Source organism: Nyctibius grandis, chromosome 3, assembly GCF_013368605.1.
Source record: "Nyctibius grandis isolate bNycGra1 chromosome 3, bNycGra1.pri, whole genome shotgun sequence".
In the NCBI taxonomy this organism is placed as follows: domain Eukaryota; kingdom Metazoa; phylum Chordata; class Aves; order Nyctibiiformes; family Nyctibiidae; genus Nyctibius; species Nyctibius grandis.
This window is the reverse complement of record NC_090660.1, coordinates 90,360,429-90,386,335: the sequence shown is the minus strand read 5'-3', so window position 1 is coordinate 90,386,335 and position 25,907 is coordinate 90,360,429. Positions and strand designations below refer to the sequence as shown.

General features: G+C 39.4%; 1 protein-coding gene across 3 annotated transcripts in view; it reads right to left on the bottom strand.

Moving 5' to 3' along the window:
• The window catches only part of CSMD3 (CUB and Sushi multiple domains 3), a 790,297-nt gene that overhangs the window by 353,744 nt on the left and 410,646 nt on the right, over positions 1-25,907 (bottom strand). For all 3 annotated transcript variants that reach the window (XM_068397267.1, XM_068397268.1, XM_068397269.1), the window contains 2 exons: positions 14,400-14,582; positions 12,955-13,281 (listed from right to left, as the gene is read on the bottom strand). In XM_068397267.1, coding sequence (XP_068253368.1) covers positions 12,955-13,281; positions 14,400-14,582 — 510 coding nt within the window. The remainder of the gene's footprint in view (positions 1-12,954; positions 13,282-14,399; positions 14,583-25,907) is intronic.

Here is a 25,907-nt window from a genome sequence, read left to right as displayed (position 1 = left end):
AAAAACTGGGATAAGCATCTGGCACAAGCTACCTGGTTAGTTAACACCAGGGGATCTATCAATCGAGCTGGCCCTGCTCAGTCAGACCTTCTACATACAGTAGAAGGAGATAAAGTCCCTGTGGTGCATGAAAGGAATCTATTGGGAAAAACTGTCTGGATTCTTCCTGCAACGGGCAAAGGTAAACCCATTCGTGGGATTGCTTTTGCTCAGGGACCTGGATGTACTTGGTGGGTGATGTTGCAAGATGGTGAAGTCCGATGTGTCCCTGAAGGTGATCTGATTCTGGGTGAGACTACTTAAGTCTGAACTGTATGTTGTTGCTGCATAAGTGTCTTTCAGGTTAAGACAGTGGTGATGAGACCGGAATTAGCTTCATCAAGTGGCGTCCAGTAACCTCCTCGAGTCTGACATCTTTAACCTGCAACCCGTGGGCACGAACCATGACAAAAGAGAGACTGCTAGCCAGAGAGACTGCTGAGAGACTGCTAGCCAGATGGAAACCCACAATCCTGAACTAAATGAACTTGATGAACTTTTTGCATAAGGAAGAATCATAAACTAGTGATATGTGTATATATATTTGAAAATGAAAAGGTAGTGGTGATCTGAGTATGACGTGAATGGTATGGAATAAGGGGTGGAATGTCCTGGTTTGGCCTAAACCAGGCCAATTAGTCTTAGAGAAACCAAGGTCACTGCTAAATTCCTCACTGCTTACGAGTGAAGAGCCGAAGGGGGTCGCACCTGCAGGGAGGAGCAGACAGGGCAGGTGGCCCAAGATTGACCAACGAGGTATTCCATCCCATACACGTCATTCTCACTTTCCTATTTATCACTAACCCACTGCCTCCTGGAGGTGGGGCCCAGGAGGGAGGGGCCCTCCTGTCTCCCACTGATTGGTACCAGCTTTGCCAATTCTCCAGTTAAAAGCCTGCAGGTGTGATGGCAGGGGGAGCTACTGCATTTTCCCCTCTGCCTGTGCTGGGGGGAGCTACTGCATTTTCCCCTCTGCCTGTGCTGTGGGGAACAACTTTGCCTGAGGAGGATTTCCAAGCTCTCAGTCTTGGTTTTATATATATTTGTATATATTTGATTATTTCTATTATTCTTATTATACTCTTTTTCATTACTATAGTTTATTAAAACTGTTTTAACTTTCCAACCCGTATGTCTCTCTCCCTTTTCCCTTCCCCTTAGGGTGGAGGGGAGAGGATTAACAGAGAGCGTCTGCCACTGGGTTAATAGCTGGCCCAGCTTTAAACCGTGACAATTGGGAATGAAAATAGTGCTTTCCTTGAATAGCTGTCTACCATTTGAGGATGTCCTGGTTTGGACTAGGACAGACTTTTCACAGAATCACAGAATCAACTAAGTTGGAAGAGACCTCTGGGATCATTGAGTCCAGCCATTGCCCTGACACCACTTTGTCAACTAGACCATGGCACTAAGTGCCACATCTAGTCTTTTCTCAAACACCTCCAGGGATGGTGATTCCTCCACCTTCCTGGGCAGCCCATTCCAATGTCTAATAACCCCTTCTGTGAAGAAATTTTTCCTAATGTCTAACCTGAATCTCCCCTGGCGCAGCTTGAGTCTATGTCCTCTAGTCCTGTTGCTAGTCACCTGGGAGAAGAGGCCGACCCCCACCCCACTAAAACCTCCTTTCAGGTAGTTGTAGAGTGCAATAAGGTCTCCCCTCAGCCTCCTTTTCTCCAGGTTAAACAACCCCAGTTGCCCCAGCTGCTCCTCATAGGACATACCCTCTAAACCCTTCACCAGCTTTGTTGCCCTCCTCTGGACTTGCTCCAGCACCTCAATGTCTTTCTTGAAATGAGGAGCCCAGAACTGGACACAGTACTCGAGGTGTGGCCTCATCAGTGCCGAGTATAGGGGAACAATTACTTTTCTAGTCCTGCTGGCCACACTATTCCTGATACATGCCAGGATGCTGTTGGCCTTCTTGGCCACCTGGGCACACTGCTGGCTCAGGTTCAGCCGGCTGTCCACCAATATCCCCAGGTCCTTTTCCACCGGGACGCTTTCCAGCCACTCTTCCCCCAGCCTGTAGCACTGTAAAGGGTTGTTATGGCCAAAGTGTAGGATCCAGCACTTGGTCTTGTTGAACTTCATACCATTGGTCTTGGCCCATCTATCTAACCTGTCCAGATCCCTCTGCAGAGCCTTCCTACCCTCAGGCAGATCAACGCTCCCACCCAACTTAGTGTCGTCTGCAAATTTACTGAGGATGCACTCGATACCCTCATCCAGATCATCAATAAAAACTTTAAACAGGACTGAGCCCAGTACTGAGCCCTGGGGGACACTACTAGTGACCGGACGCCAACTGGATGCAGTACCGTTCACCATCACTCTCTGGGCCCTGCCAACCAGCCAGTTCTCAACCCAGCAAAGAGTGCACCTGTCCAAGCCGTAGGCTGCCAGCTTATCCAGGAGAATGCTGTGGAGACAGTTAAGTTTCAGTTAAGTTTCTTTTAAGTGAATACTTTCTAAAGTTGACTACATGTGCTTGTTGCCAAGGGAACTAGGGTCCCTGTTGGGTCTCTTTGTTCCACAAAGGAATGGATCATAAAGTGTCGCACCTGCATGGAGGGGCGGACCGTACAGGTGACCCAAATCTGACCAATGGCGTATTCCATCCCACCTGCATCATACTCAGTTAAAAGCTGAGGGACTATGAGGGTCGTGCTCTCTTCCCTTATGACCAACATCCTGGGAGGACTCTGACTGCATTCCTGCCTTCGTTCCTGAATCTGTTTCCTTCTGCTGCTGTGTGTGGTTCTGGACTCCCCAGAACCTGCCCTGCAGTGTCAGCGGTGATGTGATCGTCATTGGGGTAGGTTCAGTAGTGGTTTTATATACAGTGCATTATTTATTAGACTCTTTTTCCTTTTTATTGTTTATTAAAACTGTTTTAACTTTCCAACCAGTTAAGTCTCTCTCCCTTTTCTCTTTTCTTTTTCCCCTCTGGGGAAGGAGAAGGTTAAAAGAGAGTGTCTGCCATCCATTTAACCACCCGCGTAGCCTTAAACAGTGACAGAGGATGGCATTAAAAAATGATGCAAACCTATGCTTGTTCATAGGGGTTACAAAAACTTTCTCAATACTTTGCACACAGTCATCTCTTTTAGTGAGGGGATTGTTTGTTTTTCTTACTAGCTTCAGACAATACAGAGATAGATTTTCAACATTGTTATCTGTAAATGTAGATAAATGTTGACTCCAGGTATAGCTTGCTTGTGTATGACACCAGTTTATTAAGACTGCAAAATTGGTTCATTGTTTTGTATTTCAGTTCAGGAACTGAGAGTTGTGGCTGCTACTGCTGCTCCTGTGGAAGCAGTTGTACTGTAAAAGATGGTTATGAGAGGCAAGAGAGTGAAAGACAGCCCTTCCCAACAACAGCAGTCACTCTCTTAAACTACCCTGGCTTCAGTTACATTACTTGATGAGTAAAATTCAGTCTGCTTATACTTCTGAAAACCTTGATGGTGGTGCTGTAATATTATATACAAGTCTTAAACTGAAAAGAAATAAACACAGGGGTATATCCTTAATATTAATATTTTACCCATCATCAATAAATCAAGAAATCACGGAAAAGTTCTTTATGCAATATTACATGTAAAGAAGAAATCCAGTTTTCCTGGCATTTATACTCATCAACTATCTTGATTGTACTGGTATTTTAAGTACTAATCCAGTTTACCTGGCATTTATACTCATCAACTATCTTGATTGTACTGGTATTTTAGGTACTACTTGGAAAAAAGCCAGGCAGCATAATCATAGCACAGGGTGAAATGAAGTACTTTCAGTTCTGATATTAACTCAGAAGGATGTTAGAACCTGCATTTTCCATTAAAAAAAATGTGAAAGGGAGCAACTGCAGAGATCTCAAGAGATAGGAAGGCAGGAATGAAGCTAGCCATAACTCATCTGGTCTGCTCTGAAAGGTCCTTGGAAATAGAGTCAGAAAGGAGTGGTCCACTGGTGCGATTAATTGTTTTACTAGATTGCTCTACAAAGAGTTTTAGCTGAAAAGTCTAGCAATGGCTTTGGAGTAAGCTTTGAAAGAGTCTGGGGCACAAGTTGTTTTCTCCTCCCTCCTTCCATTTTCAGGTGATGAGGTGGGATGGAATAGTAGGATTCTCTCTATTAATGCCTGGCTACGAGACTGGTGCTACAGGCAGGGCTTTGGGTTCTTTGATAATGGCTGGTTTTATAAGACAACAGGCGTGACAGTGATACATGGGAAAGGTTTATGTCGTAGGGGCAAAAGGGTTCTGGGACAGGAATTAGCAGGGCTCATTCGGAGAGCTTTAAACTAGATTCGAAGGGGGATGGGGTGGTAGCTGGGCTTGCACCACTGGGGCAATGCTCTAGTGTTGAGGTAGACCAGGAGGCCCCCCATCCCCCTGGGGTGAAATCAGGGGGTGAATCTGGGATGAAATCGGTGTGCCCAGCTCGCTCCCTGAAATGCCTGTACACCAATGCACGCAGCATGGGGAATAAGCAGGAGGAGTTAGAAATCCGTGTTCGGTCGGGGGGCTATGATCTAGTGGCAATTACAGAGACTTGGTGGGACGCCTCGCATGACTGGAATGTGGTCATGGATGGCTATGTCCTGTTCAGGAAAGACAGGCCACTAAGGAGAGGTGGTGGACTTGCTCTTTATGTGAGTGAGCAGCTAGAATGTATTGAGTTCTGTCCAGGGGCGGATCAGGAGCGAGTTGAGAGTTTGTGGGTGCGAATTAAGGGGCAGGCTGGCAGGGGTGATACTGTTGTGGGTGTCTATTACAGGCCACCGGATCAGGATGAGGACGGTGATGAGGCCTTCTACAGGCAGCTGACAGCAGTCTCGCAATTACAGGGCCTGGTGGTTGTGGGGGATTTCAACTACCCTGATATTTGCTGGGAGGCCTACTCAGCCAGCCATCCTCAGTCCAGGAGGTTCCTCCAGTGCATTGATGATAACTTTCTGATGCAAATGGTGGATGAGCCAACTAGGAGAGGAGCGCTGCTGGATCTGATCCTCACTAACAAGGAGGGTCTGGTGGAAGAGGTGAAGGTTGAGGGCAGCCTTGGTTGTAGCGACCATGAGATGGTAGAGTTCAGGATCTCATGTGGCAGGAACAGAATAGCTAGCAGAATCGCAACCCTGAACTTCAGGAGGGCCAACTTTGGCCTTTTCAGGCAATTGCTAGGGGAAATCCCATAGGACAGGGTACTAGAAGGTAAGGGGGCCCAAGATAGTTGGTTAGCGTTCAAGGACTGCTTCTTCCGAGCTCAAGATCAGAGCATCCCAACAGGTAGGAAGTCAAGGAAGGGTACCAGGAGACCTGCATGGTTGAACAGGGAACTGCTGGGCAAACTCAAGTGGAAGAAGAAGGTGTACAGATCGTGGAAAGAGGGGCTGGCCACTTGGGAGGAATATAAGTCTGTTGTCAGAGGATGTAGGGAGGCAACTAGGAAAGCTAAGGCCTCCTTGGAATTAAACGTTGCAAGAGAGGTCAAGGACAACAGAAAGGGCTTCTTCAAATACATTGCAGGTAAAGCCAACACTAGAGGCAATGTAGGCCCACTGATGAATGAGGTGGGGGTCCTGGAGACAGAGGATAAAAAGAAGGCGGAGTTGCTGAATGCCTTCTTTGCCTCTGTCTATACTGTTGGAGGCTGTCCTGAGGATCCCTGGACCCCTGTGGCCTCAGAAGAAGTCAGAATAGAGGAGGAATCTGTCTTGGTTGATGAGGGCTGGGTCAGGGACCAATTAAGCAACCTGGATGTCCATAAATCCATGGGCCCTGATGGGATGCACCCGCGGGTGCTGAGGGAGCTGGCGGAAGTCATTGCTAGGCCACTCTCCATCATCTTTGCTAAGTCATGGGCAACAGGAGAGGTGCCTGAGGACTGGAGGAAAGCGAATGTCACTCCAGTCTTCAAAAAGGGCAGGAAGGAGGACCCGGGTAACTATAGACCGGTCAGCCTCACCTCCATCCCCGGAAAGGTGATGGAACAACTTGTTCTTGGTGCTGTCTCTAGGCACATCAAGGATAGGGGGATCATTAGGGGCAGTCAACATGGCTTCACCAACGGGAAGTCTTGCTCAACCAACTTGATAGCCTTTTATGAGGATGTTACCCGGTGGATAGATGATGGTAAAGCTGTGGATGTGGTCTATCTCGATTTCAGTAAAGCGTTTGACACGGTCTCCCACAGCATCCTCGCAGCTAAACTGAGGAAGTGTGGTCTGGATGATCGGGTAGTGAGGTGGATTGTGAACTGGCTGAAGGAAAGAAGCCAGAGAGTAGTGGTCAGCGGGACAGAGTCCAGTTGGAGGTCTGTGTCTAGCGGAGTTCCGCAAGGGTCGGTTCTGGGACCAGTTCTATTCAATATATTCATTAATGACTTGGATGAGGGATTAGAGTGCGCTGTCAGCAAGTTCGCTGATGACACAAAACTGGGAGGAGTGGCTGAGATGCCGGAAGGCTGCGCAGCCATTCAGAGAGACCTGGACAGGCTGGAGAGTTGGGCGGGGAGAAATTTAATGAAATATAACAAGGGCAAGTGTAGAGTCCTGCATCTGGGCAAGAACAACCCCATGTACCAGTACAAGTTGGGGACAGAGCTGTTGGAGAGCAGTGTAGGGGAAAGGGACCTGGGGGTCCTAGTGGACAACAGGATGACCATGAGCCAGCAGTGTGCCCTTGTGGCCAAGAAGGCCAATGGCATCCTGGGGTGTATTAGAAGGGGTGTGGTCAGCAGGTCGAGAGAGGTTCTCCTCCCCCTCTACTCTGCCCTGGTGAGGCCGCATCTGGAGTATTGTGTCCAGTTCTGGGCCCCTCAGTTCAAGAAGGACAGGGAACTGCTAGAGAGAGTCCAGCGCAGAGCCACAAAGATGATTAAGGGAGTGGAACATCTCCCTTATGAGGAGAGGCTGAGGGAGCTGGGTCTCTTTAGCTTAGAGAAGAGGAGACTGAGGGGTGACCTCATTAATGTTTATAAATATGTAAAGGGCAAGTGTCAAGAGGATGGAGCCAGGCTCTTCTCAGTGACATCCCTTGACAGGACAAGGGGCAATGGGTGCAAGCTGGAGCACAGGAGGTTCCACTTAAATTTGAGGAAAAACTTCTTTACTGTAAGGGTGACTGAACACTGGAACAGGCTGCCCAGAGAGGTTGTGGAGTCTCCTTCTCTGGAGACATTCAAAACCCGCCTGGACGCGTTCCTGTGTGATATGGTCTAGGCAATCCTGCCCCGGCAGGGGGATTGGACTAGATGATCTTTCGAGGTCCCTTCCAATCCCTAACATTCTGTGATTCTGTGATTCTGTAAACGTAACCCTTTCAGAGGAAAATACCAAAGACACAGAAGTTAAGAGAATATCAAATAATAAAGGGATACTTCATAAAAAACAGTTATGAAATGTTGTTAGAAGTTATGCAAACAACTAGGTTATTCAGGACCACCAGATGTAAACTAACACTTCTGTGTAGTACATAACAGTTTGAAAAATTCTATCTTGGGAAGTACTGAGGCTGAAAAAGTCTAGCAGGATGGAGTGTCAGCAAAAATGTGCTATGACGGACATACCCTATCACAGCAATAAAACAGACTAAAGCAGTCTTTGGATATAAAAACAGCATCTCAGATTGTCAATGTCTTGGCCTACTGAGCTGAAATCACTCGAGTAATTAGGCTGATGCCAAAGGCCGACAGTTTGACCTTCGGCACATGTCTGTGTAGTTCATAGGGTTGTAACTTTTGCTAGGTAAAGCACAATTAAACAGTTGTAATGGAAACAGCAACAAAAAAAATCTGCATAACTGGCAGAAACAACAAATCTAAACTAATACAAAAATATTTGCCCAGCACCTCCTACGTCCCGATCAGTGAGCAACAGCTCAAAGCAGTTCACCAACTAGTAAAAATCAAACAATTTGCAAGATGCTCTCCACCTCAATAAACTCATCCACCTCAGCCTGAAGGGAGGTTGGCGTGACTGGCTTCTGGAATGCTTGCCCATGGAGGACCTCCAGGGACACCTGGGACCAAACTCTCACAGCTGAAGACACACTTCCTCCCAACCACTGAAACCTCTGCTTCTACCAGTGAGGAAAGGGGATATAGACATAATCACTCGTGACTTTGTAGTTTTCTTTACATTAACTCCTTTGTCACAGACAATAAATATCCACTCTCCTTCACATGTATCCAACTGTTGCATAGTAATTAATGGTGCATTTTGTCTGTCCTGACCTAAACTAGGAAATCCAGACTGAAGCAGAGATACTTCACTGCTAGTAATTTATGTGGCTATATTCAGATACTGTGTCTCGTTCTGATCTCCATAATTGAACAAAGATGCAGATAAAGTGGGAAGCACTCATAAAGGAGTCACAAATATGATAAAAGGCTCAGACTTTCTCTTGAATTGAGGAGTTCAATGCATATACATCATTAGAGGGAAGATGAAGGGATGACTGAGCTTATAAATACCTTCACAGAGACCAGAAATGTCATTAAGGGCTCCTGGGTTTGGGATATAAACTGGAAGCAAGGAGCCAGGTGTAAGTATGCAGTTCTACGACAACTTAAACCAATGCAATTTCAAGTTGCTATGTTCCTGTGTTCTGCTGTACCCAGTAAAACAGTCTCCTGCTTCATTCTCCTTTTGCATCAACAGTAGATGTAAGTAAACCAATAGAAGGATCTGACCAAGCTGAAAATCACAGCCTTTTGAATTCCTGTTTCTTTGGTTATTGGAACATTCTCTGCATCATTCATTTTCAAGTCTCACATTTCTGTGGGCTTTGCCCAAAATTGAACTTATTAGAAATCCTTCTCAGACTTACTGAGGTAACTCAAAGATAAGACATTTGAAATCTAATTTTTGTTTGCTTCCAACAGAAGATGAATTTATGTTTAGTTTTACTGGAATGAGAATAATTATCTGAGACCACATATGTTGCCGTAATAAAAATAAACATGGGATAAAAATAGTTTCCGAAAAATATTATTTAAAAATCATATTATGTACTAGTAACTCAGTTTTATTCTTCTCCATCCAATACGTAAAAAACATTGATGAAGTTATTTATGTTAGTAACCTACATTGTTTTCAGAAAAGGTTGATCTTATTGTACCTTTTCTGTGATACACTGTTTCTACTCTTGAAAGGGGCAAAAAGAGAATGATATCTTTGAAAAATATAAGCAGAAATATTGGCAGAAAATGGATATTTTTAACTAACTTCAGGTTTACAAATGCCAAGACAGAGTGAAAATTATATTAAGTCTTCTTTTATCCTCTCTCTTGGCCTTAAACTATTTATTATCACACAGAATCACAGAATCACAGAATGTTAGGGATTGAAAGGGACCTCGAAAGATCATCTAGTCCAATCCCCCTGCCGAAGCAGGATTACCTAGACTTATGGAAAGATTACTTCTCTAATGTATCAGATTGCATCTGTCTTTAGTGAATAAAGGTTAGACACATTTTCTGGACTTATTTTTGCTTTTGTAAGCAGATTTTAACTACTGAGTTTAACACCCCCCCCCTCCATTCTAGCTTAAAAACACCCATGAAAAAAGAAATAAAAATATAAATGTGTTAAACTGCTCAAATACAGAAAACACTTCTTTAAAATAATTCTTTTCAGAGTGAGTGTGTTTTGTTATACAACTGGTAAAAGTTAATATTGCATTTTTACTTTATAAAAATTAAAATGGTACCATTTGGTACTATCAGTGCATACTTTAAGTGACTGTTAATTGAGAGGTATCATAATCAGACTACCACATGCCTGAGGAAGTCTGCATATTTTTTAAAGGACCAGAATTTATTCTGATTAGTACATTCACATGGCACTGAAATATTAAACCTGAAGTCTTGTCAGTGTTTGATGAATTGGTGTATTTCTAAATAAAAACTAAATATAAGGATTATTCCATGCTAATCATCTGCATCTTTCATTTTTACTGTAAATCCTACTTTAACTGACCTATATTTAATTCTAGTTCTGCAAAATGGGATGACTTGAGTATATCCATTTATACACAGGTCTAATTTTTATCTGAGAAGACTGCATTAGACTCTCCAATATTTTTTTTCTCATCACTACATTTAGGCTTGACACCATTGAGCACACCACAGTGAAACCTTAAAGAAGTAAGCAGAACTTTTATAAATGTTAAAAGGACATGAAGCAGAAGAAAACATAGAGCAAATGTTACAACTTCTGTTAAGAAACATGGATTCAATATCTCATTTTCATTATAACTGATTTTATATTTCCATAGTACTGAATAACCCCAGACTTTCTAATATTTAGTTACAATACCAAGATACCTAGCTACAGCTTGAAGTTTAATTTGCAATGATGACTAGTAGTTATAGAAAGCAATAAGAAGACACCACATTTTCTTCGTGCTTACATTCTGCATTTGTGAAAAATGACCTGGGGATGAAGCAGCAAAGATAGTGGGCTGGGAGCTGAAATGTAAGACAGTATCAGAAAAATAATGTTTACACAGTAATCTGGTATCAGCTTATCTCTTTCCTATTCAGAGAGCAACGTTCAAGGCAAGTCTTAAGAAATACTTCTCTGAAAGACTGACAACATAAACCAAAACAAAACAAAAGAGAGAGGGGAAAAAAAAAAAGATGGAGAGGTGAACTATGATGCAAGAAAAGCAGGGAGTCACAGGGGAATTTAGTCCTTGCAATACCATGAAAATAATATTAGCATTCCTTGGAGAAAAATGTGAAGTCTGGGTCTCTCAATTACCAAGCTCACTTAACCTAATTTCCTCTTTGGTTTGACGGATCCCTTTTGTTTTATTTAGAGTAAAACATCTTAAATAATAAAGACTATCTTTTTCACATAGCCAAGCATGTAACACATTCTTCTGGGAAGGAGAGATGTGGGTATACAGCTCTCCTTCAAATCACGTAATTGAAGATTCACTTACATTCCAGGTAAGCCCCTGGAATTATCATACTCTTAGGTGTTACAGAGAAAGACAGGAATGGGATCAGTTACTCATGACATCAGATTTTTGGGAATATCAAAATATCCATCATCTTTTGCATGTTTTGTCTACCTGTTGCCATGGAAAACTACTCTGCTACCTCTACCATCAGACAGAAAAAAAAAAAGAAAAAAAATCCAAATAGGTGAGGTGGGGCAGGTTTGGGTGGAGGATATGATGATCCCCCCAACAGCCACTCTGTTATCTCTACCATCCTCCATACATAGTAACAAGCCTGATACTTCAGGCATTTCCTCTCCTTCTGATTTCCTTCCAACTCCCTAAAAGGAACAACTTGACTAAACCCTGTCCTTCTCACTTCACTACTGAGGTGGCAAAATTTAATTTTGCGTATGTTCCCAGGAAAGCCTCACGCTATATTTTGCAGTGTTCTTCATGCTGTGGGCTTACATATTGCATCATCATCATGTCTGCCCTAGCTGGGAATATATCCTGTCAGGAATTTGGTGTAGGATAAATGCCAAATAATTTGATACCAATACAACACAGGCAGTTCTTCATATCTCCTTCAGAGGAGATGTAATGATTTTGCCAGCAAAAAGTAAAGTGAATCAGTGCTAATGGTATTTAGTACTGGAGACGATCTTTAATGTCACCTTCAACTATTATGCTGTCAGTAAATGTAGTGCCAAGTAGTAAATGTGGAGCTATTTATGGTTTTGGTTAGTTTCAACCTTTTCACCTCCCTCAGGACAGAAGCAAGTGAAATACACAGAACTCCATTTTAATGGGAAGCTCTCTGTTTCTGTGTAATAGATAAACTAAATACAAAAGGTGACAGAAGATGCTGGTGTCTGTTCCAAAAGCTACAAATAGGGAGGTACAATTCAGAGACCTCAAGATAGAAGCCCAACTACTATTTATTGCAGTTGGTCTGAATGGCAGTCTAGAAATTTATCTTTTCGTGGATGTTACAGCTGTAAGTTAAAAGTGTATTAATCAGGATATAATTAATATGAACTTACCTCCAGCCTATATACAAGCATACCAAACCAAAGTAGCTAACAACACTATGTAAGTATTCTTTCTAATGTTGTAATGCTGTAGCCAGGCACAACATAAAAGCATTTTACATAAGCATATGAGCAATTTGATCGCCAAAAGGGCAAAGATAAACAGGTGTAGTTGCACATAGGAGGCATCCAAGTAGAAAAAAGTTGCTAAACATAAAACAAGATAAGCACAAGGGACTGTGAATGGGCTAGACATCCTCCTGAATACACAAGGGTGACTGGAAAGACAAAAAAGAACAAGGTAAATAGTACAAGGAGAACAGGAGTCCTCCTTTTCTGGGAGTGGGAAAAATAGCTTAAAATCATCAGCCATAAGGAAGGTAAAACAGAGAAAAAGAAGACAAGCCTATTCTGATTTGACTTCTCTTATCAAAGAGATCCTACGGCTGCCCACGTTAACCATGATGACAAGCAGCTAGCACGGACTGTAGCCATAAGCTCCAGGATGTTACATACATTCACAGCTAAACCAGCATATGAGTGTTCAAGAGTAACAGTTTTGTATATGTAATGATGGTGATTAACATTATGTAGGATTTAACCAGCAACACAAAGTGTGCTGTTAACAAATTTGGTAAAGCTCTGTTTTACAACTTGAAACTGGCCTGATTTGTCAGTCTTCTAAACACTCCCATCACAATGATCTCGAATGCTGTAAATTATAAATATACACGTATTTTAAGCTCTAGCACTGTATTTGAAAGACAAACTAAACACCTAAATTAGGTATATGTGGGTATATAGGATTTGTTTGAAGGTGTATTACCGTAATACACCGTCATTTTTACATATGTATACATATCTCCTAAACTGTATGTTGAAAACAAAACACACACACACATAAAAAAAGTACTATTACTCACTATTATAACTGATGTTAAATCCACGTCCTGACATTGAATGGTCAGCTTGAAATTCCAGACGCAAAATATGACTATTACTGGTAAGATGGGAAGGAACTTCAGCACCAGTAAATGTTCCTATTATGGGGGAATCTGGAGAGTCACCATCTTTAACTGCGAGGAAGTCAAATTGAGATTCCAAGTCAAAATCATTAAAAGAGAGATGGATTCGGCTCCCAGGGTCTGAAATTATTGTCCAGATACAGTTTAAATTATTCCCATATCCCTCTGGATAATCAGGTGAAAGAACTGTTCCCATTGGTGCAGTGAAATTGGAAAGGCAAGGAACTGCCAAAAAAAGAGAGAAAGAAATTAGATAATAGAATACAACATTCCAATAAAGATTTATTTTATTAATAAGTTTTTTAAGAGATCCTTAAACTTGCTGATCACCTCAACTGAATAATTCAGTATTTGTTATGATCTGTGAAGCCAGAAAGAAAGTTCTTGTTTCTTTTTTCATCTTCTTATTCCCTTCCCCTCAATAAAACTACCTCCCAAGCAGAGCCCCCAGGTAATAAAGAACATCCTTGTTGTGTTGGAAGCCCACAGCAGTCCTTACAATTTACCCATGTTCAACAATCCTTAATCACTTGGAACCACTTATTTTCTCGTTTAGGGAACTATTTAGATGAGCACACCTCTCACTGAGTACATTAAAGAGGTATAAAGTCAATAGAGCTCTTATAATTTGTTGTTCACACAGGAGCACAAGAAATTAACTAGCCTCAAAGAGACAACAGAGTTGTTTGTTGTTATCAGGATAATATTTTATATTCAATCATTTCAGTTAAGCCGTATTAAATTGAGTTACAAGGATGAAAGAAACTTATTGCATCTTGAATATATTTGATCTGTATTATTTTAGTGGAAATGTTAAGAAAGGTATTGCCACAAGTACATATCACAACATTGGTTTTACTTATGCTGTATAATTTAACTGGAAGAGAGCTACAAATGTCTATGATCATTTAAGTGCTAAAAGATATTAATATATAATACTTGGGGGAAAAAATGTAAATAATTTCAACCCTTGAGTACAATTCAGCAACTTCTAATCTAAGGAAATATTAACTTAAAAGAGTGATTATAAAAAGTATATCATACATATAAAATGTACAGAGTCCTACATAAAAAACAATAATAAAACATTATATCAAATCACATAAAGACAACTGCTTTAATAGTTGCTAGTAAAAGAAACAAATATTTTAGCAGTTCTAGAACCTGTCTTAAACATAGTCATTAGGCAAACCCACCACTGAACAAAAGTAATTTCATCCTATCAGCGGAATTAATTGCATTGTGCTAACTCTGCAATCAATCACACAAATTATTAGATATAAGGAAAACTTATCATAATGTTATGTGTTAAAAATAATAATAATAAAAGATTTGGTACATACAAATACAGATTGGTATGTTTGCAGACCACTGGTTGTTTTCTTGGCAAATGATAGATTTCTCTCCAATTAATTCAAATCCAAACTGACACTCAAACCTTAAAACATCACGGTTAGAAAATCCATCCCCTTCTCTGATACCATACAAGGGTGTTCCAGGATCCCCACAGCTTTCCTTTTCAATTTCTGTTGAAATAAATAAGGAATTTATTTCTAGAAGAGTAAAACACACTCCCTTTGGGTATATGCTCCCATCTAGAAAATAAATATACATTATTATAAGCAAAGGAAAATCATCCTTATAACAGTTGCTGAAATGCACCACTGGGTCTGATTCTATATTCTAGCTTTTTAAGGAGGAAATTCTGTGTAAGTATCTTAGAAAAATCAAAGTGCTTTGTGTTAATAGAGAACTTGAAATTAAAACGATACGAGGAAAATTATTTCTACTTTATTTTATTTTGAAAAATTTTAGGCAATAATAGTATTAAGTAAAATATCACTTGTAGTATGTGAGCACTTAAAACTAGCAACAGAAACCAGCATCCTACTGTGTCAACACTGTTCATTTTCCTATCAGCTTAAATTGATGAATTCATGACGTGGCAAAAAAAGGGAGTAGTGACACAAAAAGAATTGTGCAAAGTCAAAAGGAGACTATACGTAAATATATAAGCATATATATAAATATATACACATTTATATACACACATATTATGTACACACATGCAAAAATAACTTCTCTAGACTCAAATAACACTTTATCTCAATAGACTTAACTGCAAGGTATCTGAATGATTCTCTCTTATTTCTACAATTGTTACAGCTATGATATTCTCTCGAATTACATACTGTCCCAAACTTCCACTGGTAGTTACAACCAAGGAGGGATCTTCTAAAAAGCGTTTCTCATCAATATGCATTTCACAAGCTCATAGGGCAATTCAAGCTGGAATCATAGAATGGTTTGGGTTGGAAAAGGCCTTAAAGATAATCTCATTCTAACGTCCCTGCCATGGGCAGGGACACCTTCCACTAGAACAGTTTGCTCAAAGACCCATCCAAGATGGCCTTAAACACTGCCAGAGAGGGGGCAGCCACAACTTCTCTGGGCAGCCTGTGCCACTGTCTCACCACCCTCACAGGAAAGAATTTCTTTCTAATATCTAATCTAAATCTACTCTCTTTCAGTTTAAAACTGTTACCCCTTGTCCTACCACTGCATGCCCTTGTAAAAAGCCCCTCTCCAACTTTCTGGAGGCCCCCTTCAGGTACTGGAAGGCTGCTATGAGGTCCCCCCGCAGCCTTCTCTTCTCCAGGCTGAACAACCCCAACTTTCTCAGCCTGTCTGCATAAGAGAGGTGCTCCAGCCCTCTGATCATCTTCGTGGCCCTTCTCTGGACTTGCTCCAACAGCTCCATGTCCTTATATTGGGGGCCCCAGAGCTGGACACAATACTCCAGGTGGGGTCTCACAACAGCTGAATAGAGGGGGAGAATTACCTCCCTTGACCTGCTGGTCACTCTACTTTTGATGCAGCCCAGGGTGCAGGGGCTGCGAGCACACATTGCTAGCTCATATTCAGTTTTTCATTCACCGATACCCCAAAGCCCTTCTCTGTGGGGCTGCTCTCAATACACTCATTACCCAGCCTCTATCCATGTTTTGGATTGCCCCGACCCATGTGCAGGACCTTACACTTAGCCTTGTTGAACCTTATGAAGTTCCCATGGGCCCACTTTCTCTAGAGTGTCAAGGTCCTTCTGGATGGCATCCCTTCCCTCTGGAGTAGCTGCCACACCACTCAGCTTGGTGTCATCTGCAAACTTGCTGAGGGTGCACTCAATCCCACTGTCCATGTCCCCGATAAATATGATACTGGTCCCAATACAGACCGCTGTGAGACACCACTCGTCACTGCTCTCCACCCAGACTTTGAGCCATTGACTGCAACTCTTTCAGTGCAACCATCCTGCCAATTCCTTATCCTCTGAGTGGTCCACCCATCAAATCCATGTGTTTCCATTTTAGAGACAAAGTTGTTGTGTGGGACAGTATCAAATGCTTTGCACAAGTCCAGATAGATGACATCAGCTGCTCTTCCCTTATCCACCAATGCTGCAACCCCATCGTAGAAGGCCACCAAATTTGTCTGGCATGATTTGCCCTTAATGAAGCCAAGTTGGTTGTCACCAATCACCTCCTTATTTTCCATCTGCCTCAGTATAGTTTCCAGGAGGATCTGCTCCATGATCTTGCCAGGCACAGAGGTAAGACTGACTGGCCTGTAGTTCCCTGGGTCTTCCTTTTTTCCCTTCTTGAAAATGGGGGCTATGTTTCCCCTTTTCCAGTCGGTGGGAACTTCCCCAGACTGCCATGACTTCTCAAAAATGATGGATAGCGGCTTAGCAACTTCACCTATCAGTTCCCTCAGGACTCTCAGATGCATGTCATCAGGTCCTATGGACTTGTGCACATTCAGGTTCCTCAGATGGTCTTGAATCTGCCTGGTCTTCTCCTACAGTGGGCAGTACTTCATCCTTCCAGTCCCTGCCTCTGCCTTCTGCGACTTGGGTGGTGTGGCTAGAGCACGTGCCAGTGAAGACCAAAGCAAAAACATTGTTGAGTACCTCAGCCTTCTCCATGTCAGTTGTAGCCAGATCTCCCATTTTGCTCATCAGGGTTGGTACAGTTTCTTTAATCTTCTTTTGTTGTCTTATGTACCTAAAGAAACTCTTCTTGTTATTTTTCACATCCCTAGTGAAGTTCAGCGCCAGTTGTTCCTTGGCTTTCCTGATTCCCTCCCTGAGGTTCCCTGTAAGGGACCTCAGAAGGTCTCTAGGACAGACTCTTGCTCAAAGCAGGCTCAGCTCTGAGGTCAGACCAGGTTGCTCAGAGCTTTATCAATTTGACCCTTGAAAACCTCCCAGGATGGAGACCATTCTGGGCAACCTGTTCCACTGCTTGACTGTCCATGTGGGAAAAAGTTTTCCCTTATATCCAGTCTGAATTTCTCTTGTACTAACTGATGCCCATTGTCCCCCCATCCTCTCATGTACCAATGTAAAGAACCTGACTCTGCCTTCTTAATAACTTCTTTGTAACTACTGGTAGGTTGATATTAGACCTTACTTCTACAGGCTGAACAAAACCAGCTTCCCCAGGCTCTCCTCACAGGGCAAGTGCTCCAGCCCCCGATCACCTTGGTGGCTCTCCACTGAACTCACTTCAGTTAATCAGTCCCTCAAAACTGGACAGACTATTCCAGATGGACTCAAAGGAGGGCCAAGTAAAGAAGAATAATCACTTCCATCAGTCTGTGCTCCTATTAATCCAGCCCAGTATGCTTTTGACCTCCACTGCCAACACATGCTGCTGTTTTGTGATCAGCTTGCTGTCTGTCAGGGCAACAAGGCCTTTTCTGGAGAGCCACTCCCTTTTACCATGTGCAGGACTTATTCATTCCCAGGTGCAGGACTTAGCACTTGCTCTTGTTAAATTTTGTAGAACTCCTGTAGGCCCATTCCTCTGGCCTGTATAAGTCCCTCTGGATAGCAGCACTGCTCTTGAGCATATTCAACTGTTTCTCCCAATTTGATGTCATCTGCAAACCTGATGAGAATGCACTTCATATCCTCTTCACAGTCAATGATAAAATGGAATATCCCAGAGTAGACTCCTGTGGTACTCTTCTCACTTCTGGCCTCCAGTACAGTATGATCCATTAACTACTACCCTCTATCCTATCATCCAAGCTGTTTTTATGGCAGTGGGTTTTTTTTGTTTAGTTGGTTTGGGGTTTGTTTTTTGGGGTTTCTTTTGTTTTTTTGGGGGTTTTTGTTTGTTTGTTTGTTTGTTTTGTTTTGTTTTTTGTTTGGTTGGGGTTTTTTTCACCCATCCGGTTATCTCCTACAGTATTCTTGCACCCAAGTCAGGACATTATATTCACATATTCCACTCTGGATGAGTGGACAGACAAAAGCCTTGATAACCTTGTCCAGCTACCTAGTGATTTATTATAAAAGAGCAATCAGCTTGGTCAAGTGTGATTTACACTTGATAAATTCATGCTAGCAGTTCCCAATCACTTTCTTCACATGCCAGGAAATGGCTTCCAAGAGAACTTGATCCATGCTTCCCCCAGGAATTGAAATAAAGGTCAGCCTGCAGTTGCACAGATCAAGCTTTTGGCTTTTGTTGAAGATCATGCAACTTTTTTCCAGTCTTCAGGCATCTCTCCTAATATTGACAAACTGTCAAAGATGATAGAAAGCTGCCTTGCAGGGATATTCACCAGCTCTCTCAGCACCCTTGGACGCAGTCTGTTATGTCTTAGAAACTTGTAAAAAATATGTTGTGCTCAAGATATGAAACTTAGGAATTTATTCTTCATCTACAAATACAGGAAATATGGTGCATAGGTAATGGAAATTCCATACACAATATTTTTTTCCTTGTCTGTTCCAACTATCACAAACTTCTTTCAGGAGTGACCCTATCTATAAAAAGGACAGAAATCTTAAAATAAAACTAATTTATTACATGTGATGATAATAATAGCAACAGATATCCCTAAACCATTGTTTGAAAACTTCTCTTTAAAGACCTCACTGCCACTTTTTTTATGTTTTGACACTTAGTAGTTTGACTGTGAGAAAACAAACAAACAAATAGCAGGTGTTTTGATTTTAACTCAAATAATTTTTTTAGGGTCATGATGCCAGCAACATACACCTCATTTCTCAAAGCTTTCAGCTGTTAATGCTCTGAATACAATTGAAATGTGACAAAAAGTAAATAACATTCCGTTTCAACAAAGAAATGAAAAAGAGTTGAAGATTATTTAAAGAAAGACTTTGCAGAGATTTGAAAGGCTTTATTACTCTGTTTGATTAAAGAAAAATCAAAACCAACAGAACAGAATCATAAAACAAAAAGCACAAAAACATCGACATTTCATACTGCTTTATTTGTGTTCGTTTAAACAGTTCTAGGAAAAGAAGAATATAATTCATAATATTAAAAAAAAGATAAAAAACAAGTTCAAACTCTCCCCAGAACAGAGACCTCCAATAAAAGTTAAAGTTGTCCTGAATTAACAATATAAGATATCCCAAAGAAGATACAAACTCACTTCTCCTGTCTTCAATGTTGATGAGACTGTTAATGTCAAACATACAGAACTATTCAGTTTTTAACTGCCAAAAAAGTTTCCTAGGCTGTCCTGGTAAACTAATAATATTCTAAGTGCCTAAGTCACTTCACATTTCATTTGGGAAAACAAATGTATTCTGTAAACTAGTTCTCCAGCAAGTGATTACATCAAGTAATTTAAGGTATTTTTCTCATAGAATATAGAATCATAGAATCACAGAATCTTTTTGGTTGGAAATGACCTTTAAGATCATCAAGTCCAACCATTAACCTAGCACTGCCAAGTCCACCACTAAACCATGTCCCTGAGCACCACATCTACATGTCTTTTAAATACCTCCAGGGATGGTGACTCAACCATTTTTTCTATAGTTATATATATATGCTAATATATGCTAGAGATATATATCTGCTAATATATGCTAGACAGTAAATGTATTCATACCTACTTATATTTATTCTCTTTTGAGGCTACTATTCTGATGCAGCTGGTGGACCAATAGCTTTCTCTAGTTATTATTTTATCCTAAATAACAAGATTTTCCATGGTTTTTGTCAAATTTAAAAAGATACATAGCTGAGCAAAGCTGATACAGTGAGCTTGCTCATCTTGTCTTCTATCAGACATCCCTGTTAGGAAGACTTAAAGGAACTGGTTCTGCATTCAAAAAATTCTTAGGTAGAGTATAATTATTTACAGGAGTTAGCTGGAAAATATTACTATTTTCCTTTATGCTATGCGATTCTTGTATTTGAGAAATTACATCCATAGGTTTATATTTAATTTGCTTTCATAAATGGAAATAAGTTGAACAAGATGTTATTTGAATGACAGTTTAAATTAAATAAACCATCCCTAAACCCCATTCATATCCATTTACATTTATAGCAAATATTTCCTTTATTACTTTAATCTTTCATGTACGCCTTGCTTACACCACTTTTATACTCTGCAAATTTCATGTTAGCATCAGTTCATTTCTGAATTTGAAACAGAATATTTTTGCCATTACTTAGTTATCCTTAGGAGCAGAAATGTTAGGTTTATTTTTTTTTTTATCGAAGTGCAAATAGCTTTTAGGTTTGTTTAGAGAATGTCAACAAACTTCCTTTGAAACAAATAAGAGAAAAAATACTGCTTATTGGGCTTTTGTCAGATTTTAAATAACACGATTTTAGGGAAGATCACTATTTAATCTTTCTTTGAAATCGCTAAGCAGGCAAATGATGTTCATATTCACATTTTTTACTGTTAGCTATACCACTTTTGTTTCAGATTCCCTGTATTGCATATTTGTTTCAACAATGTCTAAGAAGTTAGGTTCAGAGCCTGACAGTGTCTCATTTCTTGATAAACTCACACTAGTCCCTCAGTGTAAATAATTAATTTATGAAAAATAGAAATTATTTTATGGTTGTTTAAGATTAGCAAAAGAAACAGTAAGTTTTCAGACAGCTCAATTAGTAATGCCTTAATTAAAACTTAAAAAAAATATATAAAATTGGAAACTTCAATATGAGTCAGCAAATAGTGAAGAGAAATAAAAGGTTTTACAAGCTACCCTCCTGGAACATAGCTTGAATTCCTACCAACAAAGCTGCACATAGGAGTCTACCACCTTGTTTTAGTTTGACAAAAAATGTCACTAATTGTAATACATTCTTTCATATAATGTATATGTATAACAAAGTTTCAATTCACAGCAGAAGTTGTTATAGAGTATATTTTAGTGGAAACTATTTCTACAGGATATTGCATAGTATAAACATTTGGAAGAAGTATATATAATGACTACCTTTGAAAAGTCAAAAGTAATCTTATCGCTTAAGCATATTTTTGTATTTTATTTTACATTTTGTTTACTTTGTATTCTTACATTTTGATTTAGGTTCTCTTTTATGATATATTCTTTTTGAGATTTGTAGTTCATATTGGCTTGAGTAAGAGATGGCTAGGACGGATTTTTCTTTCCTTGTGGTCACTACCACTGACTTAGAAATCTGTGATTCGAAAGACGAGTGTTGTTATTTGTGCCTAAGAAAAAAAAGGACTTATGCCAATATTATTTCCATTAGATAGTCTTTCTTTCTTTGTAGTCTTATAAAAAATTATAAGCACCTCTAAGCATAAATACAGTTCGCTAAACGTGTTAATTATGAATCAGGCATGATCTTTTGAGGTTTGAGGCTTTTGAAAGGGGTGAAAAAAAATCCATTATTGTTTTCAGAAATTATTTCACAAAGAAGGACATTAACAGTAAAAGGGGGCATGATTTCTGGTGATGTTAGAGATATAACTTTTTTTTAAAGACTAACTCCTTTTGAGACTGTTTAGGATACTCATTATTTTAGAAACTTGATCATACAAAATTGATAAGTTTGTGGTCACAGTGCACTGAATGGAGCTTATAATTGACAACATATTTCCTAACGAGAAATATCAAGAAAACATATCAAATTAAGGGAAAAAATAAAAGAAAAATTGAAAGAAAATTAAAGTAAGCACCTCATTTTTTTTTAAGTGATCCTTTTGTTATTTTTGTGTATCTCACTGAAAGGTTCTGTAGATTTCCAATCCATGATGAACAAAGCTACAGTAGCTACCAATATAGGGATAAAAAGATAGGAATGTTCTTTTTCTCTTTTCCTCTCTCTTTGTGAAGGACAGGCACATTCTGTTGGTGACTAAATGAGCCTCAGGGAAAAGAAATGGTCACTTACTACACAAATGCATTTTGACAGAGTGGCACTGGAGTTAGGGCTTGAAGAGGTAAGTTGTCTTATCTTTTCCCTCCTGTAACTCAAGGGAAAATAAAAGATAAGAATGCGATTCTTATAAGGGAAAATAATTTTAAAATAGAAGAGATCTCTGGTGCACAGTAGAAAATTACACTGTGGAAAATATTGAAGACTTGCCGTCACTTCAGTAGAGATTCAAAATCTATAACACTTCAGGGAAATACAGGCAAAGACCAATCACTCTTTACTTTAACAGCATTTTATAATAATGCCCATTTTTTGTTTCACTGACCATATCAATAGAAATAGGACAGATTTGTTTTGTCATTAGTAAAATGGAACTTGAATTCATTATATGCTATTTGTTGCAACAAAGCATACTGGATTAACTAAATACTAGTATGTGAAAAGAAACAGAGTTTCAGTACGTAACCCAAAAAGAATAAAGCTGGCTGTTTGATATTTGAATGTGCTATGTTAAACAATACAAACATGCACCATCATATATTGACAAACCAACATTTTACAAGATAATGGGGAAAAATCTATATAATCCTACTTCAAAACATGACGTTATGCACAATTTATATATACATTCTTGAATAGACATTACATATCTAATTTGGTTGTGAAATTGCCATGCCAGTGTTTCCACTGCAGGACTTGCTTCTTCGAAGAGCTAGGATATATACTATTATATATTTGTACAACGTTTGCTCAAACAGCACAAGGAATCAGCAATAGTATAATCATCTATCTTATCTTGAACATTAGAACTTAAATGATAAGGAGAAAAAGCACTGAAAAAGCAGGAAGCGGGAAAATAAAAATTAATAACTTATAAATCAAGAACATATATATCTTAGTGTCAATTAAGATGATAAATAAAACAAGCAATTGGTAAACTATGCCATATGTCTTCACGGTAGGTATATTCAAGAAAAAAAATCTTAAAGATACATAGCAGACAAACAGTTATGGAAGAATTTCATCAAGATCTTAGACTGTGCTTACCACCTTACATGAGAAAAGATTGGAGGTTTGGTGACATTTACATGTAATAAGGTTTAGGTATTGCTATGATCAGTAAACAAAACAAAAAGCAATTTGAATGACCTAATAGATTATACCTTCTTCTAAATATTACTATGTTGATATGTATCTTCAAATAAAGGAAATAGTTTTGTCTATTAACTGTTACTGTTAAAGCATGAGTATTTTTATAAAGGATGGAAGCTGATTTCCAAAAGAGAAAAGAGCTTAGTGTCATGTGATTTTCAGTTATGTTTTAGAGGTTATCAATACCCTTGCTTCATTCTAACTACCAGATTTTTATCTACAGATTCCGTGTCTTGGGAATTTCCAATGTGTAAACGAATTTCCACCTTAACCTCTATTCTTCCCAGAACAATTAGGGTGATTTTTTTAACATCCGTTCTGCTCACAATAGATTTTATGTTGGTTTTGGTTTGGTTTTTTTTGTTTGTTTGTTTTCCTAAAAGATAGGAAAGAAAAAGACCTGCCCTTACGGGTGGTGCGGCTCTTTTTCTAGCAAATAGCAAGTTGGAGAACAGGGAATAAGTCTTTCATTGAGTTCAAATACAAACAGGCTGGAATGATCTCTGTATCAAAACCATGAGAAGGCACACTCCACAGGACCTCCATCTGTACCTGACTGTCCCAGGTGAGTCACCCATCGGAGTATGTTGCAGCATCTTTGTGCTCCTGCGTTCCCTTACAGAAGAAACAGGTATACAAAGGCTGGGGAGAAGGACAGGAGAAGGAGGAGGATTTATACATACAGTCAGGTCTTGTCCCTGTATGAATTCACAAGATGTTTAGTGTGTAATGTGTTACACAGAACACCTGTCCAAGGGTATAGAGACAGTCAGTGAAATTCTATGGGGAAAAAAATAATCTATAAAAGAAGCAGCTGTTCTTTCCCTGCTATGTAGGCGGTGATAACCTTCCGCACACTTGCTGAATTGTGCCAGTTGTCAGGGTATTATTTCTCCTTTCTTCATCACATAAAAGTGACAAGCCTGAATGTCAGCATTTCACAAAGAAAAAAAACATAATTAATTGAGGGAGGGTAATGGGGCTAAGGTCACTTATCGGAAAGTCAGATGATGCTCCTCTGAGAATGCAGTGTGAAAACAATGACCGCTACCATTGAAAGTAATATTTTATGTATATCACAAGTGCTCAATGTTTCTAGTATAAGGAAAAACTAGTTACAACCATTCTCCATTACAATAGATTTTTCAGAGGGACAGCAGTTATATCTGCATGATTTTTATTGCATACTTTACTTAAGAGTTTTTACTATAGGCATAAATATTTCATAATTATGTTCTATTATATATTGTAGGTACTTATAGACTTGATGGACAGACATACTTCCTTCTTTTCCTATTCAGTGTCATGTTCTGTCTTTTAAAGTTGAGTTATTTACTAATCAGGCAGCAATAAGCTTGCCCAGCTAATGAATGAGCCCTGTGGGGCTTTACATAACCGCACCTCCAATAAAATAAGTTATTCTCTTAATTTAGGTTTAGAAAATGAACTGTTCTGTAGAATTCTATCCACACAGTTTAATAACACCATGGGACTTCTCATTTATATAAATGTTCACAAAAGCTGGGATTCAAGTACATATATTTAGGGAAAAAAGAGGATAGTTTTACATACAAACTGAAATAACACAGCACTGGTTTAAAAGATAAATGAAAATGCTCAAATACCCTCAACTATAAGTTGTGTCTTTCTTCTCTTTATGGAATTGTCTTTAGAATTTAATTCAGGATTATATTTTTTCCACAACCCTTCAAAACACGTATTAAAATTTACAGACACCTGTCTTTAGGATAATTTAAGAATTCTGGTAGCACAATACTATTTGCTAAGTTTTAAATGTCTTTTCTATAACTTTCTACCACGTGTTACCTTGCTGACATCTCCTATTATTTACTTTGGTTAAAAGTTATTTAGAATGTTAATTAAGGTCCACCAAGTTAAACAGCTGAGGCATTAACCCTAATTTCAGACAAAAGCATAAACAGAAATATTTAAATTCTAAGAGAAAGACAGAAGAAATAGTAGTCTGTATACTGAAATTTATCAGCATACTTAACAGTATTTAGAACCCACAGAAAAATAGCTTAACCTGTTAACAATTTTAAGTCCTATTTTACAGGAGCATGTAAGAATGCTTTATCTTTGAGTAAATGCTTTGGGACTGAAGTAAATTTTAAGTACCACCCATAATAAAAACACTGTCTGATTTGCTGCCTGAACTAATGAGAAAATATAGTTTAGTATGCAGAAAACCCCCAAGATGACTCATAGAGACCTACTCTATTTTTTACCTTACGTAACATAGTCTGTCAAAGATATTTTAGCTAATCAAAACTTTTCAAGCTCTTTATATAAAATGCAACCTTCTTTATTGCCTCAAAAAACAAAGCATGAAGAAATCAGTAGTAGCTCCAGAAGAATGTTCCTTTAGGAGAATATTTGGTTGCATTATAACAACTTAGTTGTAAACCACTGTGTAATTTATTTAAATATACAGTTAATGTAAAATTTTATCTCTTATTTGGATTATTGATTTTGCTT